Source organism: Aphidius gifuensis, linkage group LG1 (genome assembly GCF_014905175.1).
Source record: "Aphidius gifuensis isolate YNYX2018 linkage group LG1, ASM1490517v1, whole genome shotgun sequence".
In the NCBI taxonomy this organism is placed as follows: Eukaryota; Metazoa; Arthropoda; class Insecta; order Hymenoptera; family Braconidae; genus Aphidius; species Aphidius gifuensis.
Window position 1 is genome coordinate 31,312,297 of NC_057788.1, and position 18,473 is coordinate 31,330,769.

At 22.5% G+C, this 18,473-nt stretch overlaps 2 protein-coding genes across 2 annotated transcripts; both read left to right on the top strand.

Moving 5' to 3' along the window:
* The first annotated feature begins 1,313 nt into the window (after positions 1 to 1,313).
* LOC122860424 (long-chain fatty acid transport protein 4) lies at positions 1,314 to 10,051 on the top strand. Its single transcript, XM_044164237.1, has 11 exons — positions 1,314 to 1,784; positions 5,261 to 5,574; positions 6,825 to 6,975; positions 7,368 to 7,605; positions 7,692 to 7,926; positions 7,991 to 8,192; positions 8,355 to 8,547; positions 8,612 to 8,890; positions 8,975 to 9,132; positions 9,216 to 9,369; positions 9,448 to 10,051. The coding sequence occupies exons 1-11, from the start codon at positions 1,683 to 1,685 to the stop codon at positions 9,600 to 9,602; spliced, it is 2,181 nt and encodes a 726-aa protein (XP_044020172.1). The 5' UTR covers positions 1,314 to 1,682; the 3' UTR covers positions 9,603 to 10,051.
* Positions 10,052 to 10,811: 760 nt separating this feature from the next.
* On the top strand, positions 10,812 to 14,107 carry LOC122860432 (pelle-like serine/threonine-protein kinase pik-1). Its single transcript, XM_044164247.1, has 3 exons — positions 10,812 to 12,166; positions 12,231 to 12,552; positions 12,805 to 14,107. Exons 1-3 carry the CDS (start codon positions 11,312 to 11,314, stop codon positions 12,858 to 12,860), a joined length of 1,233 nt encoding a protein of 410 aa, XP_044020182.1. The 5' UTR covers positions 10,812 to 11,311; the 3' UTR covers positions 12,861 to 14,107.
* The last annotated feature ends 4,366 nt before the right edge of the window (positions 14,108 to 18,473 follow it).

Below are 18,473 nucleotides of genomic sequence, written 5' to 3' on the forward strand. Positions count from 1 at the left end.
ATCAAAAATTAACATTTAGAATAAAATTAAATAATAATAATCAAACAAAAATATTATTAGCTTATTTTAAATATTATTATTTCCTTTTTTTTTAAATATAAATTAAAGACCAAAAAAAGTCAAATAAATATGAGTCAATGTTCAAGGCTAACAATCGAAATATTTTTTTATTTCTCCATTCACTAGAATATTAAATTTTTATATACTTTAAATAGATTAATAAAAACAAAAAAAACAACAAATTTTTAAAAAATAAAACAGTTTGTTTGTTAAACTTTCATATCACGTTTAATTTTTTTTTTTTTTTTTCTTGACGTGACAAGCATGAAAGCATTGTAAATAAGTTAGAGTGTGTAAAATTCAAATGAGCTGAATAAATATATACTGCATTTATTTAATGACGGATATCCCAATAAAATATATCAATAATTATATTTATTTAATACCGTTAAACTTATTCAACTATAAATAATTTTTTAAAATTAAACAAATATTATTTCATAGACAAATAATAATTATAAATGTTATTTTTTAAATTGAGATATTTACTGTTTTAAAAAAACAATAATTATAATTTATTTAGATTATGATGTGCCGGATAAAATTGCATGTTAATAGAATAATAAATTACAATAAATTTCTCGACAATATTCAACAATCCGTTTCTAATTTAAGAAAAAAAAAATTTTAATTTAATCATTATGAATTTGCTCTACTTGTTTTTTTCTTTTAAACAACATAATTGTTTATTATTTTTATGAATTTTTTAATAATATTAAATATTATTATAATAATTTATTAAATTTATCAAAATAAAAGCCTAAAAGTTTGTTTCTAAATATAATTTTTAATTGATAAATTTTATTATTGAAATTGTATTTAGTTAATTTATTTTATTGTTCGATTTTTACGAATATAAAATTACTCCTCTTTAATTTTCATATTGCATAATGATTAATAATATATGCACTTGTGATGATGATAAATAGTCAGGGTCCATCAATTTCTTTTGTTGGCAAAATAAATTTAAATAATAAAAAATAAATATCTTAATAATCCTTTTACTATTTTCTTTCTGCTAATTTTTTTTTCAGGTCCATTGTTTATTTTTTAAAATATGATTTAACAATATTCATTGTTAAAAAATTGATGCTAGCTTAATAAATTATTGAGTAATGCAAAAAAAAGGTTGAATAAATTAAAATTGTATAGAATAAAGAGGCAAATAGTTTGTGTGGTTTTTTAAATTCATTTGTGGAGGGAGATATACAATTCTTTCAAGTTTGCTTGAGTTTATAACTGGTGAAGAGTTTTAGTCTCATGCGGAGACCTTTTCCCGCGAGTATTCACCTGATGAATTGTGTTTTTATATTTTAATTATAAAATTGATTAAAAAAAACTAAAAAAAAAAAAGTCAAATTGAAGTAAAAAAAAAAAAACACCAAGTGCATTTAATTATCAAAAAAAAAAACCATCCAAGTGCATTTAATTATCAAAAAATTAAAAGTTAATTGTTTTTTATAATTTGAATTATTTTTAATCATAAAAAAAAAGTGTGTAATTAATAAAAAAAAAATAAAAAGTGACAATGAATTTTTAGTTTAAAAAAGAAAAATATGAAAAATTGAATTTTTCCTTTTTTTTTTTTTGCCGGTTAAACATTTTTAAAAATTATATAATTAATGAAAATGTCTGACTCAATATCTGATGTACCTTTAAATGATGATAACAATATTATAACAAATAATGGAACATCAAAAAAAATAATAACAACAAAAGACATTGTAAGTATTTTTAATATAATAAAACGCTTTCTGAATTTTTTGAATAGAATAATTTTTTTTTAAATATTACTAAGTATATTCGCTGAGATTTTTTTATTTTTATCCGGAAAATTTAATCAGTTAATGTTCCATGTAGTGAAAGAAAAATAAAAAGAAAAAATTGTCGATTATGGTGAAAGCGCGAATGTACAAGTGATGATTGTTCCGGTGTTATTTTAAACTACTATTGCATTTGAAAATTTATCTTTGCATTTGTTGGTTAGTGGGTCACATTTATTAAATACTGTTCTCATTTGTTCAAACATTTAAAAATGTTATTTGTTTTTTAAATTATAATCCTGAGTTTAATTTAATTTAAAATTGCGAGAAAAAATAAACAAATAGAATGTAAATTTTATTTAAAGGAGTAAAATTATTTAAAATGTATACATTTTATTTAAACAACATTTATAAAAACAATAAAATTAATCAACTTTTTTATTGTTTTTTTTAAATAAACACAAAGCTTTTAGCGCTTTCCGTTGAATGTCGTTACTGTCGGTGGGAAATTTTATTGATTTCCAGAAGCTCAAAGTCGACAAGCTTCTTAGCACACAAACTCCAAAATAAATAATCAAATTCTTCGTTAAATAAATATATATTAACACAAGTAATTAGTAAAAATTAAAAATGTCTTCTCAATCAAGTAGTTACTTATCAAGTGGATTTACAAAATGAAATTATTTAAAATAGCTAAGACAAAAGTAAATTGTAATTATTTATTTTCAATGTGAATTAAATATTCAAGTGTTATTATTATTTATTTATTTATTTGTTTAATATTTTGTTGGTTATTTTTATTTAACTTTGAGTGTAATGACAATACAATTGGTCTCAGGAAAATAATTTGTAAGTTTATTCGGTTAAACTTGAATAATCGTCGTCGTCGTCACGGCATCTTTCACCGAGTAAGTAGATATTAATAAAACAAATCAACAATAAAAATATATGATAATTAAAATTTACAGTTTGCAATTTTACATACACAATTAATACTGTACTTTAGGATAAATAAATATATTTAAATATACACCAACAACTGAACATGTCGGTTTTTCTATTTTATTTTTACAAATTTTTTTTTTTTCTATTTTCAAAATAACAATAAAATATATACCGTATTTTACCACAAAATTTTTTAACGTTATTTATAATTAAACTGTTATTTTCTAAATGCAATTAAAAATAAAAAATTATATATGAAAATTAAAACTGTAAAGATATATGAAAACTTGAATTTTATGTTGAAAAAAAATTATCATAATTTTTCAAATTAATTTCAAATTTATTTGTAGAACAACTAAAGTTAATTAAAAAAAAATTAATTTAAAAATAAGACACTATTATTATTGTAATTTAAATTATAAAAATTATATTATATTTTTTTTAGAAATTAAAATTACTATTTTTTGTAATTTTTTTTCTCAATGTAAAAAGGTTTTTTTTTTTTTAAAAATTATAAAAATATCTTCTTCATAAATATAAAAATAATTTTTTAAATTATATGGAAGACCTTGATGTTTTGCAAAGTAACTCATTGATATTTCATAATTTATGTTGAGTTATATCCATGTGCGCAAACCATGCAAGAAATAACCACTCACTTTCTATTATTTTGTTGAGTACAGTGCACTTTTTTTCGATGTCAATGACTCGTTCTGATTTTTAAAATTTGACATTAAACATTCATAAAAATCATTTGAAAATATATTTTATATTTAATTAAAAACCATGTAATTTATTTAATTTCAATTTTTAAATCAACAAATGAGAAGAAAAAAAACAAGGAAGTTTAAAATACACGATCGTTTATTATTATTTTTTTTTTTTACTTTCATTTTGAATTTATGATATTATATAACACAAATATGTATTTTATAAATTTTTTTTTTCAATATTATATGCGTTATGTATTCACAGGTTTTTAAATATATTTTTACCTGAGGCTTGAAAATTTTATTATCACTTTTACCAAGAATAACTTGATCAAAAAAATAAATAAAATGATAAAAGTCTAAATAATTATTAGATATTTCTTTTTTTATGAATTAATTTTTTTCATCAATAATTATTAATTGTAGAAGAATTTTTTTTTATTTTCTTACGTTATAGATATTTTTATTTATGAATTAAAAATATTTCAATGAGGTGAATAGGTTATTACAATCATCAAAGAAACACGCAATGTAAATTGAAAATTGAAACCAATACATGTATAATAATGATCAATTGTGTAATAAAATTATGAAAAGAAAAAATAATATTCTAAAAAATTTTATTGACAACTTGAAGATGTAAAAAGAAAAAAAACTAATAATTGTAATAATTCATAAACTAGTCTATTATTAATTTTTTTTAAATCAATTATTTAAGAATTTTTATCTGTTTCAAAGACTTGTTTATAAAACTTTTATTTAGAATATTCAATAAATCTTGAATAAGGAAAAAATATATTTTATTTTTTCAAACAACAAGTTTTATTAATTCATTTATTATAAATATAGATATTTTTTTTTTTAATCGAGGATATAATTTTTAATAATGTAACCTTGATGAATCCAGAACACACGTTGTTAATCAATTTTTATTTTTTTTTATTGCCAACACTTAGCAACAATATATTGTCGAACCTTGAAAATTTAATATTCAAATCAAAGTACAAGTGAGATCCAAAGGCCCATTGGCATAACTACTCGAAAAAAAATATGTTAAAATGAAAAAAAAAAATAAATTATAATAACAAAACCTAATAGTAGGTGATTTTTTTTGTTTATCATTAAAATTTTAAATATTTACCAAGTCACACTTGACTATGAAATAACAAAACATTACGTAACTATTTTTTTTTCCGAAAAAAATCAACAAAAAATATATAAATAAGAAAATTTTAATATAAATTTGTTAATTTTGTATTATTTATTTATAACAAACTAATAGTAAAAAATGTATAAATAAATATTATTATTACTAATATTTATTTATCGAAATCCACTCGAAAAATAATTTATTTAAAAAAATTAATTTTCCTATTTTCCTTTTTAAAAATCTTGACTTTATTTATTTATAAATATTATTTATATTAACTATCAATTATACCAATTACTAATTAATAAAAAAAATCACGAATAAATTGATATTAACAATTAAACAATAAAAAAAATAAAATTAAACAAAAAAAAATTTACAAATAATTATTAAATTTATTTTTTAATTTAATAATTATTCATTAAATTCAAATATTAATCTGCCAAATTAATTGATATAAATTAAATTACGAAATCAATTAAATATTTTATTTCCAAATATAAAATAATCATTGATAAAAAGAAATAAAATAAAAAAAAATGATTTATGTATTTTTAAAATGATATTAATTTTTTTTGTTCGATGATATAATTATAAAAATTAATGAAATAAATATTTTTTGTGTTAAATAGGATATAGAGAGAGGGGATTTTGATACAAGGGGGGATAACGGAATCAACTCATCAACTGACGAAAGAAACGAAGCGTCACCTGGTGCCACAAATACATCTAGACGTTGGCGCACAGTAGTTCATTTACTTCGTTATATTGCACTGACAATGTTTTTTGTCGGTACAATCGCGGCCCTCGTGGCCCTTGTTTGGCTCTATATGGGTCCAATATTTGTTCTACAATTATTAATTGTTGTTATCATTGCCTATTTTGTATCTGGTGGACGTCTCAAATGGCTTCAAGTTGCTGTCAGAACCGCGCCTCGTGACATCACGTAAGTCATGTTTTTTTTTTATAACCAACACACTCATTATTTCCCAAACAATCATATTTTTTTTCTTTATTATTATCCTCTCAATGACTATGCCTTAATTATTTGTACTAAAAAAATTTCTATCCTTTATTTTTTTTACTATGTAGAAATATTTCTATCGCTGTCAAAGTCATACACGTGTCACTTGCACGAAAATAAAAAAAAAAAAAAACAAATTAAAAAACCAGGAATGGAGAAAGCATAACGGTACTTACTACTTACTATAAATAAAAAAAAATATATTTCTCGAACATATTTATATACTGTTTTTTACATTACCGAAATGCATTTATTGTTGAAAGAAAAAAAAAAAATTAAAAAATTAGCTGGCTAAGATAAAAAAATAAAGGATAGAAGTTTGTTTTTTTTTCTTGATCAAAGAGCAAAATACTGAATGGGTATAAAGGTCGAGGTTAAATTCCTATGCCATTTATTGTATTCTCTGTTTGTGCTATATTGATTGTGTCCGTTATCAGTCAACTTTTCACTAAACCGGATGAATTAATTGCCAATTTTCCTAGTAATAAACGGATGCCCTTAATTTTTTTTTTTTTTTTCGATAAAATATAAATTGGTTCATCTAATCGAATATAAAATTTTTAGATTCATCATTTTTTTTCATCGGTATGTTGATAAGAATAATCATTTGAAATGAATTTTTTTTCCCACTGATATTTGATTACGATTGAGCTGTTTTTTTTTTTTTGTAGATAATATTTAAATTATATTTTGAAAAATAATACTCATGTTGTATTCAGAGTTTGCTGATAATTTTTAGAATTTAATTTATAACTTTACAGTCATTGTGTTGAATTAATTTGAAGATATTAAAATAATATAAATAAATAAATGAATTGTGAGAACTATGCCAAATTGTCTACTAGAAAAATGGAACTTTTGTTTTTTAAATTTACATAATTAATTAGTTTATAAAATATACAGTTGATTATTTTTTTTTAATGAAAATTGTCTCTTTAATTTTATGCAAATGACGTCAATATTTTATAACAATTCTTTTTTAAAATTTATAATTTATTTTGTTGAAAAAATTATGCAATACCTCTTTGGACTAATTTGTTTTTTTTTTTTAAACCACAAAATGAAATGTCATCAGAAAAATAATAATAAAAAATGTGTATATATATTTTGAATTAGTAAATAATGTTTTTTAATTTTCTTGTTGATATTAATTATTTTAATTTTATTTACAGGGGGCTTTATAGATTTGGAAAATTAATGTGGTGGTTGAAATCACATGAAAGAAAAAGCCACAGTGTTGCTGATATATTTAGACAAAATGTAACGAAATATCCAAATAAGCCTTGTTTTATTTTTGAGGACAGAGAATGGACCTTCCAGGAGGTAAATAACATTTAAAATAAAATTCTTTAATCAATTTGAATGTCGAATAAATTTAACAACAATGAATAAAATTTAATTAATTTTTTAAAAAATTATCAGAAAACAAATATATTTACTGTTAAAAAAAAAAAATTGAATTTTTTATAATCTATTAGTTAATTTGTTTGTTTATTTATTTATCTATTTTATTAATTAGTTTCTTCATTTGTCAAATAAATTTAACAATAAGAAAAAAAATTATTTCAATTAATTTTAAATCAAAAAAATAAAAAAGATTAATTCATTGTTGTGTAAATAATAAACAATAATCATTGAAAAAAATTAAATTTAAATTCCCAAAATTATTGTTTATTAAACAATAATTAATAATAATGATTGTGTTAAAATTATAGATTGAGGATCTCAGTAACAAGGTATCAAATATATTTAAAACTCATGGCTACAGAAAAGGTGATGCTGTTGGTTTGTTGATGGAAAATAGACCAGAATATATTGCAATATGGCTTGGTTTATCAAGACTTGGAATAATAACAGCTTTTATAAATACAAATTTAAAAAAAACATCATTATTACATAGCATCAATGTTGCCAAATGTCAAGCATTTATTTTCTCCAATGAATTAGCTGATTGTAATTATTTAAAAAATTCTAAACTCTTTAAATTTTTTTTTTAAATGTAAATGATGTTTAAAAATTTATTAAATTTATATTTTTAGCTATCAAAGATGTTGCACAATCACTTGATGCAAAATTAGCACTTTATCGTTTTGGTGGTGAGACTGGATCAAATGCAACTGGTTTAAAAGAAAAAGATTTTTCTGCATTATTAGATGATACATCATCAGTACCACCAGTTATTCAAGATCCTGGAAATTACAGTGATAAATTAATGTACATTTATACAAGTGGTACAACTGGTCTTCCCAAAGCAGCAGTCCTAACAAATTTCAAGTAATTTTATAATACTAAATTTGATTAATTTAAAATACTAATTGTTATTATTTTTTTTTAACAGATTTATGTTCATGTCAAGTGCTCTACAATTTCTTTGTGCATTTAAAAATTCAGATAGATTTTATACACCATTACCATTGTATCATACTGCTGGTGGTGTTGTTTGTGCTGGTCAATCATTGTTATTTGGTATGACAACTGTTATTAGAAAAAAATTTTCAGCCAGTCAATATTTTGAGGATTGTCGAAAGTACAATTGTACGGTAAGAAAATTATAATTATTTTTCATTGAACAACAAAACTGAATAATAAAAAAATAACGGGGTCAATTGAAAATATATTTTTAATCATCAATATTTAAAGATTGATTCTTCTAGTTTTTTTTTTTGTGAAATTTCTAAATAACAAAAGTATATTTTTAACAGGTTGCTCAGTATATTGGTGAAGTTACTCGATACATACTAGCAGTACCACCAAAACCTGAAGACAAACAACACTCAGTAAGAGTTATATTTGGCAATGGTTTAAGACCACAAATATGGAAAGAATTTGTAAAACGTTTTAATATTAAAGACGTTGCTGAATTTTATGGAGCAACTGAAGGAAATGCAAATATAAGTAAGTAAAAAAAGGCAATAACAATTATCAAAAATATATTTGACAATTAAATAATATTTTCTAGTTAACATTGACAATACTGTTGGAGCAATTGGTTTTGTATCACGTATAATACCAAAATTTTATCCAATTTCAATAATAAAAGTAAATGAAGATGGTGAACCAATTAGAAATTCAAAAGGTCTTTGTCAAATATGTGGTCCAGATGAACCTGGTGTATTTATTGGTAAAATAATACCAAATAATCCACATCGTGCATTTCTTGGTTACGTTGATGACAAAGCATCAGAAAAAAAAGTTGTACATGATGTTTTTGAAAAAGGAGATTCAGCATTTCTTTCTGGTATTTAAAATCTATCATAATTAGATATTATTAATTTATATTTGATGTTAATTAATTGAGCAATTTATTTGTTTTATTAACTAGGTGATATTGTGGTAGCTGATGAATTGGGATATTTATTTTTCAAAGATAGAACTGGTGATACATTCAGATGGAAAGGTGAAAATGTATCAACAGCTGAAGTTGAAGCTCTTATCAGTAATATTATTAATTATCGTGATTGCATTATTTACGGTGTTGAGGTTATTATTTTTAATTTTATTAGATGATAAAGAATCAAATGGTAATTGTTTTATTAATTTTTATCATCATGCTTTTTGTTTAGGTATTTAATTCTGATGGACGAGCAGGTATGGCTGCGATTTTCGACGAAAATGAATCATTAGATTTGAAAAAATTAGCTGATGATATTAAGGAACATATTCCCAGCTATGCTAGACCACTTTTTATTCGTATTTTAACAAAAATTGATCTAACTGGTAATTATAACATTAACTTGGAATTTATGTTGATTTATTTTTGGCTTGGAGTAATTTATTGTTTATTTTGTCATTTAGGAACATTTAAATTGAAGAAAAAAGATCTTCAAACAGACGGATATAATCCAAATAAAATAAATGACAAACTTTATTATTTGGATCAAAAATTAGGATATCAACAAATAACAACAGATGTATATGAAAAAATTCAACAAGGAAAAATCAAATTTTAAACAACAAAATTTATCATGGCCTAGCCAATTAATATTATTATTATTTTTGACTTTTCAAAAGTATTCTTTTGATATAAATTAATAATATTATGTTTTTTAAAATTTTAAAGTTAGGTTTTAATTATACATAAGAGAAAAAAAAAATTACAAATATTTATAATTCAGATAAAAGAAAATTTTAGAATTATTAATCAGTTAATTAAGTGCTTATTAGTTAATTAATTTTTAATTAGATTAACATGTCCATTTAGTTTTTTTATTTCTTCACAATCATTTGCTCTTTTTTGAAAGTTTGTAGAAATAAAAAAGACAGATTTTCTGTTGGCTATTAGTTTTACAATTTTTTTTTTTCAAGTGGGTGTATGCGGGGTGTAATGACACACATTTAATTAAAATGTTATTTGTTAATAATTTTTTTCTAAATAAATCAAAGATATTTTATATACGTATCAAGTATTTTTAGTGTTATTTATTTACCAAAAATATCCAGGAAATAATAAGCCAACAAAAAAAGATGGTGGATTGTCTTGATGGATTTTTTTTATTGTAAAAATAAATCTTACCTTTTGTAGCCTCAGCAGATTGTCCAGAAGAGTATCTAGATGTCCAGGTGGTCTTGAGTATTCCATTGTTAATCCAATATATCCAACAAAAGGCACTGATCATCACAAAAAAAAAAAACATCGATCTAGCACTTCACACACTGAATTTATCAAATGTTCAATTTAGCATTTAATTTGGAACAAAAATTGAATGTTTCATTGTTAATATATTTATAACACTTTGTTTATTAAAATTTTATAATCACAAATTAATCAAATGTTTGTTTGATAACAAAAAGGAGCACTTGATCCATCAGCACATTCAAGCTGAACACAAGATTATGGAGTCCATTTTAATTCACGACACAAAGTTGGTCACTAAATTTGTCAATACCCATTGATTGAATTGAAATTAACTATCAAAATTATACTCCAAAAATGACCACGTATTTGCTTAACAATCAAAACACTAATTAACAATTAATTTAACGAGAAAAAGATGAAGATGAGTAAACTCGCAACGGACACGACGTACTCGACGCATCATCAACGTAAAACTGGAATTCACAAAATGGTCGACAGAAAGCAGCAGTAACATGAGCTTCTGTTGAAAAAATGTAGATGGAACTGATTGTGGCTTCTGGTTAGAGTGGGTATAAAAAAAAATAGGGTTATCCCACTACGTCATAATAAATCACTTGACACTTGTTGATTACGTAAACAAAACATTGATAAATAATTAACAAAAAAATAAGTGTTATTTGTTAAATTTATTTTTTTTAATACATATTAGAAATAAAAAATCATGCAAAATACAATGAACCAAGTATCTTATGACAAAAATCAAATTGTTTATAAAAATCTTCCAGTTGATGAATTGCCTGCAAAAATAAGTCATGAATTATGTAGAATTCTAAATCAACAATGCAAATGGAAAGATCTATCTGGTAATTAATAATGCATTATTAATTTTTTAAATTGATTTTTTTGATGATTAATATAATTTTTGTTTTTTAAGCTAAACATCTAGATTGGACAGAGTCAGATTTTCAATATGTAGGTAAACAAAAAGATCCAACGAAAGAATTTATAAAACAATATGCTAAAGAAGGTTTTGGAGTACATGACCTTTATTTTCATTTACTTGAAATCCAACACTATCTTGGAATGCAAATATTACAAGCTTGTGTTGATAAAAAATATCATTATTTATTAATTGAAGCTAAAGACAATTTATCAAATTTGCCTAAAGCTAAAGTTCAATGTGTTCCAATATGTCAAAACAAAATGACTCCTGACAATAAAAATAATCAAATAACTGAAAAAAAAATAATGAATATCGGTAAAGAAATTACACCAAGACCTGTTGAACCAAGTAATTCAAATAATCTTGATGTTAAATCACCAAGTTTAACAAATTTAATAACACTAAATCCATCAATGACATTACCACAAATGATGGAAGCTTTAAAACCTGCATACTTACAACATTTAGCATATAAAGTATTAACTGATGCAACTGATAATTGGAGTGATGCTAAAATTATAGGAAAAGGAGGATTTGGAAAAGTATTCAAAGGTTCTTGGGTAAATACTGATGTGGCTATTAAAAGACTTGAAAGAACAAGTGGCAAGTCTGATGATAAATATATGGAAGATTTTAAACAATATTTGGGAGAAATAAATAGTGGGGCATCATGTAAACATGATACTTTGTTGCCAATATATGCTTACAGTATGACGGATGGTTTACCATCTTGCATTGTTTATCAAATTATGGCAAATGGTTCATTAGAAGACAGATTAGCATTGAAAGATAATACACCAGCATTAAATTGGTTGCAACGACATAACATTGCAAAATTTGTTGCTCAAGGTTTACAATTTATGCACTCTCATCATGAAAAACCATTGATACATGGAGATATTAAAAGTGCAAATGTATTACTAGATGCAAATATGAATCCAAAAATTGGTGATTTTGGATTGGCACGTAGAATTAATAATAAAGAAGGCGAAAAGGTATTTAATAATTAATACATAAATTAACTTGATGTATTTATTTATTTATTTATTTTAATTATAGGTTGATAAACTTCAGGGGACTAAAATTTATTTGCCACTTGATTATTTAAGCGGAAAAATTCTATCACCAAAAGTAGACACGTATTCTTATGGTTGTGTTATGTATGAATTGGCAACTGGTTTACGATATGATCAGTTGAAAAACAATGCTCAGTATAAGAGAAATCCTGATAATGATAAATTTAACGGATTGATTGATCAAAAAGCTGGTCATTGGCATAACTTGGTATTTGATAATCTCATTGAAGTTGGAAATAAGTGTACACAATTACATCCTAAAGATCGACCTTACATGGACCAAGTTTATAATTCACTTGTTGAGAGTGAGTGAGAGAAAATATATATTAAAAACTAACAATAAATTTATTTATTTATTTATAAAACTAATTTATTATATTTAAAAAATTTAATTTACATTTATTTTAAGGAATTATTATTAACATTTAACAAAATATTGCTATTGTCTTTTTTTTTTATTATTTCTAAATTAGTTATTGAATTATTAATAATTTTATTTGAATAAATATTTTTATATTTTAAATTATATTTTTATTATTATTAAAATGATGCTCTAGAAACCCGATTGATGGAGACGATGATGACAAATGCAAGACACAAAACAAGCTTATAGCTGTGTTAAATTTCTGCAGAGTTAACGTGTTGCAAAAAAAAATAAAAAAAATATATTATTAACAGTGTTGAGCATTGGAATGAGATACTCTTCTAGTTAAAATGTTGGATGTGTTGTGGTACCAACATATGGATAAAGAAAAAAATCACAAAGATGTGTGTACATGTAATTCAAGTTGAAAGTTTAACCAACACACATATCAAGGACTTGTCTTGCTTGTCTTGTCTTCTACCTACACAAGCAAAAAGAAATGATAAAAAAAAAATTGTTGAAAATGAGTCAGCTTGCTCACGTACTGCCTACTTGGCTCTGCTTGGTTCTTAGCTTCTTGAATATGTTGAATTATTTTTTTTACTTTTCTACACTCTTGACAAAAAGAAAAAGAAAAAAAAAACAAGTTAAAATAAGTACACAACAACATGATCTTGCTATCTCAATTTCTCCATTTATTTTTTACTATTTATGGATTACAAGGATTTTTTAATTTGATTAAATAATTATTTATTTTTATTTATTCAAGTTTACTTTGTATCCTGACAAATTTGGGATGAAATAAAAATTATCTATTTTGTTGGTGTCGGCGGTATAATATTTTATTATTCATTTTATTTATTCAACTATTCAAAAAAAAATTTATTGCATTTTATTTATATTTAAATTGTTTATCAATAGAGCGTTAATATTAATGTGAATTTTTTCAAGTGGTGAATTCAAGTCAAGGGAAGTTTAATAATTATAATAATATAAATTTTTTTAAAATGCCAGACCGGAAGTTATGACCGGATACACGTGACTGTAATACTTGATGTTTTTTATATTTTTTTTGTGTTGTTGGTTTTATTTGAATCTTGGTAAAAGTTGGATGTCAATGACGATGAGCATGGTGCTCTACCTGGAAGCGTAGAAATTTTATGGGAAAATATTTACTTTTTTATTTTTTTTAGATAAATTTTTTTAAAAATATTATTAAAATAATAAAAATGTCAAGTGGAAATATTGAAAAATCAATTTTTCTACTTGAAAAATAATTACTCACAAATGAGGAGGCGAATCATTATATTTTTTTTTCGATTTATATATGTTTTCTTTATTTAAATTTTTTCTTTACATTAAATTTTATAATACTTGTAATTTTTTAATGACACTTGAAAATTGTATTTTTACGTTTTTTAAATTTTTCATTACAACTGTATTTTTAATATTTATTAATTAATAAAATTTAGCTTTTAAACAAAGTAACAACAATTTATTTTCATGTAAATTTTAATTCAGTATATTTTTTATAATTTTTTTTATATTATTTCCCTTTCATTGTCCTTGATGTTTTATGTACTTTCTTTTTTGCATTTTTAAAAGTGTGTTAAATTGAGGGCCAGTGAATAATTCCTTTCCTAATTTGGTCATCATTTTTTCAACTTGGCAACACATAAAACCCAAAATTAAAACCATCTCAATTTCAAAAATAAACTCATAATAAATACATAAATAATCAATAATTTTTTATTCAATAAAATAAAAAATCAAGATTATTTTTAAATTCATTTAATCAATCCTCTGATATCCAGTTAATTAAATTTTTTTCAATTTTTTTTTCCATTATAATTTCATATATTATATTACTACCATCAATTTAAAATTTTCTTAAATCTTTTTTTTCTTTTATTTTTCTATTTAATTTATTTCAATTTTTCAATTAAATTCATGACTATTATTATTATTAAATTTATCTATTTTAAATTGTTTGTTATCAATGGGAAAAATATTTTAAAATAGTGTTTCGAGGGTTTATCTCTGTGGAATTTTAAGCTTTGAATTCACCAAGAAATATTTAAACTAAATTCCAGTCATAATTGAATTAAATCAGATATAAAAATTTGATTAAATATCCTGCAAATCATTTAAATAATTTGTGAATTTTATAAAGCAAAAAATGTGAATTGAACTACAAAAGTGTGAACTAATTGACTAATAATTAAAAAAGTTTTTCGTTGAATTGAGACCTTTCTTTTTTTTGACTTTATTATATTTTTTTTATTCTAGAAATATTGTAGTTGATGAGATTAAATGAAAGAGATGTGAACGGATAAAAAAATATATAATAAAGAAAGAAAGAAATAAAAAAAAAGTTGTAAGAAATGTTGTTGATGGGTTAGTCTAGATGCTGAGTGAGGCAATTTCTATTAGTTTGCGAGGGACCATGACGTCATTGGCTCAGTGAACCCTGAACCAGACCAATGAATCCACATTATTTATAGGATACTTGTAATCGTTCACGCCACTTATTACAATGATATCATGCGGGCCGATGCAATGTTTATTTCATTTTAAAGAAATTTTTTTAAATCAATTTTTATTCGCTTTAAAAGTGTCTTTAAAATTTTTTTTTAATTCAACTTTTTCTTAGCTGGAATTTCTTTGAAATGTCTATTTAATAAATTTTTTTTTTTAATTACTTTTAATTGATAAAAAACGTCTTTTTTTGCATTATAAATTTATATAATTTTTATTTTAAAAATAGTCCTTTGAAGATTCGTAAATTAGCTTTTATTTTTCATCGAATTTTTTTATTTTTTTTTTTTGTATTTTCGTTGATGGTTTTTTAATTAATTGTTTATTCAATTTTTTAAAAACATTATATCGAAAAATTTATACAATTATTTTTATATTAAATTGGTTTTTTTTTGGAATTAATTGAATTACTTGGCACTTAATGGATTAAAAAGTAAATAGCTAGGTTTTTTTTTTTTTTTCGATAGAAAAAAATAGAGAAATAATTAATTTATTGAGGGTATTTTTTGTAAATAAAATTATTTAATTAATGATGTATTGGAATTCGATTAAACAATATGAATATTTTTTTTTAAATATATTTTTAATTTGATTTTATAACTTTTTAAAATGAAAAAAAAAAAAAGAAAAAATTATTGGCTTATTCTAATTTTATTTTTCTACCGAAAATTAAATTTATTTTCAATGAGTTTTAAATTGATAAAATGATTTTCAATAGTTCTAATTGAACACCAATGAAATAAATCAAATTTTTTAATAAAAAATTAAATCTTATAATGAACAATTCAATTATTTTAATGAAAAATTCAATTTCAAAATGAAAAACTCAATTTTTTCTTTTATAAAATTAAATTACACACAAGAAAATATATATTTTCGAAAAAAAACAAAACCAAGCTTATGAAATATTTTTTAAAATATTAGTTTTTTTTTGTTTGTTTGATGTTCATTTGGGTTTTGTTGAAGATGTTTATCGTTATAGTTTGTGGTATCTGGAGCAAGCTTTTCCTCGTCCCAGCATAATTTCACCCTGAAAGCTGCAAGTTTCGTTATATTCATCCCCTGTGAACATTGCCACACAATTTATACACGTTTATATACATCTACATACATTGTCAGGCATCCCAGTTTTTTTTTTATTCACCCTTGCACTCGTTAACAAGAATTAACGTTGAGGTCATCCAAAAAGCACTGCTAAAATTCCCAAGAGTAAAAAAAAATCTAAAAGAAATGCAAAAAATTTAAAAACAATTATGTACAAAAAAAATTTCACAAACGAGATAGCACATTTTTTATATTTTCTATTTCACAAAACTCTTTTTTTAAATACACATTTGCATTTTACAAATAATCAATGAAAATTAAACTAAATAAATTTACTCTCTTTTTATTTTAAAATAAATCTATTTTTCATTTAATTTTTTTGCATATAAATATCAACAAAAATTTAACCCGAGGTTATGAATTTTAATGAATGCTATTTGCGTAAAGCTATCCATGAAAATAAATTTCCATGTTAACAAGTGTTTTATTTATTTATTTATTTTTTATTTTAAATAATAGCTTCGATTCATAAAAAAATATGAGAATACCATTTTGAAAAATTACATGTATTTCTATTTAAAAATTGACTATCAATAATTTAATAAATACAGTTGTAATGTATTTATTAAATTTTAAAATGCTTTTATCTTGAACGTGTGAAATATATACTTAAATACACGAATGATGGTATGAAGTTATTCTGAGACTGTTGGGGTGAATGCCCAGTTCTGAATCAAAGCGTACATCTGTTTTTGCAAGACTTGCCATCAATTCGTTTATCTTTGAAAAAGTATAATTTATAAAAAAAACAATTGAGCTATAACTATAATTGAAAAGTATTTTAAAAATTTTATATATGAATTAATAAAATCCATAAAATTTAATTACAAATATTTTTTAACATCAAAATATTATTTAAAGTTTTTTTTTATTACTAAAATTAATTACATAAAATTTAAATAAATATTTAGAAATTTCAACGTTAAAAATTAAACGACTGTTTATCCATAAATTTTCAAAGTTTCTATTTATAATTTTTTAATGAATTCATAAATATCAAATGAAAATACATGTATGTATTAAAAACAAATGATAATTTATTATTTAATTTATTACTTGAATATAATAACTTTAATAATAAATATTTATGTCAATTAAATCCCTCACGTAAACAATGCTGGTTTAATTTATAAAGTTTCAACAAAAAGTCGTAAATAATATTCATTTGTACAATTGATAATTATTATTAATTTATTATTGATTATGATGACAGTTTATCGAATGAATATCTGTTGAAAATTGGATTAGTATAAGCTATTTACTTTTTTTTTTCTCCATCCATTGAGTCAATATCCAAATATACTATTTATAATTTTCGAAACGATAAATGACAGTGTAAATTTAATTTTCCCATTTATATTATTATTAAAAAATTAATTTGAATTTAATGGCTTATTTGTCAGTCGTCTAAAAATAACAATAAACAAATTTTATATTTTTAAATCATAAAAATTTCACTATAATATTTTTTATATAATTATTTTTATTGTTTATTTATTTTTATTGTTAAAATTTGCCACACCTTTTAATATACTCTTTGACTCTTTGATGATTATTTCATACACGTTGCCAGTAATTAAACAAACACAATGAAAAAATAATAAAATGAAAACGATTATAAATTTAAAATAAAAAATTGTGATCTAATGGGATAGTCAGTATTGCGGTTGTCAAGGGGGGTGGTGTGAGGGGATTAAATAAAAATAAAAAGCAACAAACCTGATGAGTACAGGCAAAAAGACATCATGGTCAATCCCATCATCATCATCATCGTCATCAGACAAGAGGATGTCAACGAGTCGTTAACCATGCATCCCAAAGCATTAACCCACTTTTTTTTTCTCCATTTAATCACATGTGATTGATCAATTTCAACCAGCATTTGCTATAGTCAAAAAATTTATATTGTGAATTATCGAGTGTAACGATTTATCGTTATTATAATCATTACGTAATAATATTTTTTTTTTTTTGTTTAATTAAAATAGCCAGTTTTAAATAATATTTTTAAATTTGTTTTTATTTTTTACTGTATATATATTTTTAAATCCTATGATTGAATTTAAATATATAATTTTAAATAAAAATACATGTTGATATTTAATCGGTCAACAACCTTTTTTTGATATTAACAAATATATATCTGCAGTGTACATACAAATAATTGGCTTTATAATATCGCGTGCTTGTCATCATTTAACCGGGTTAATTGTTGAACGC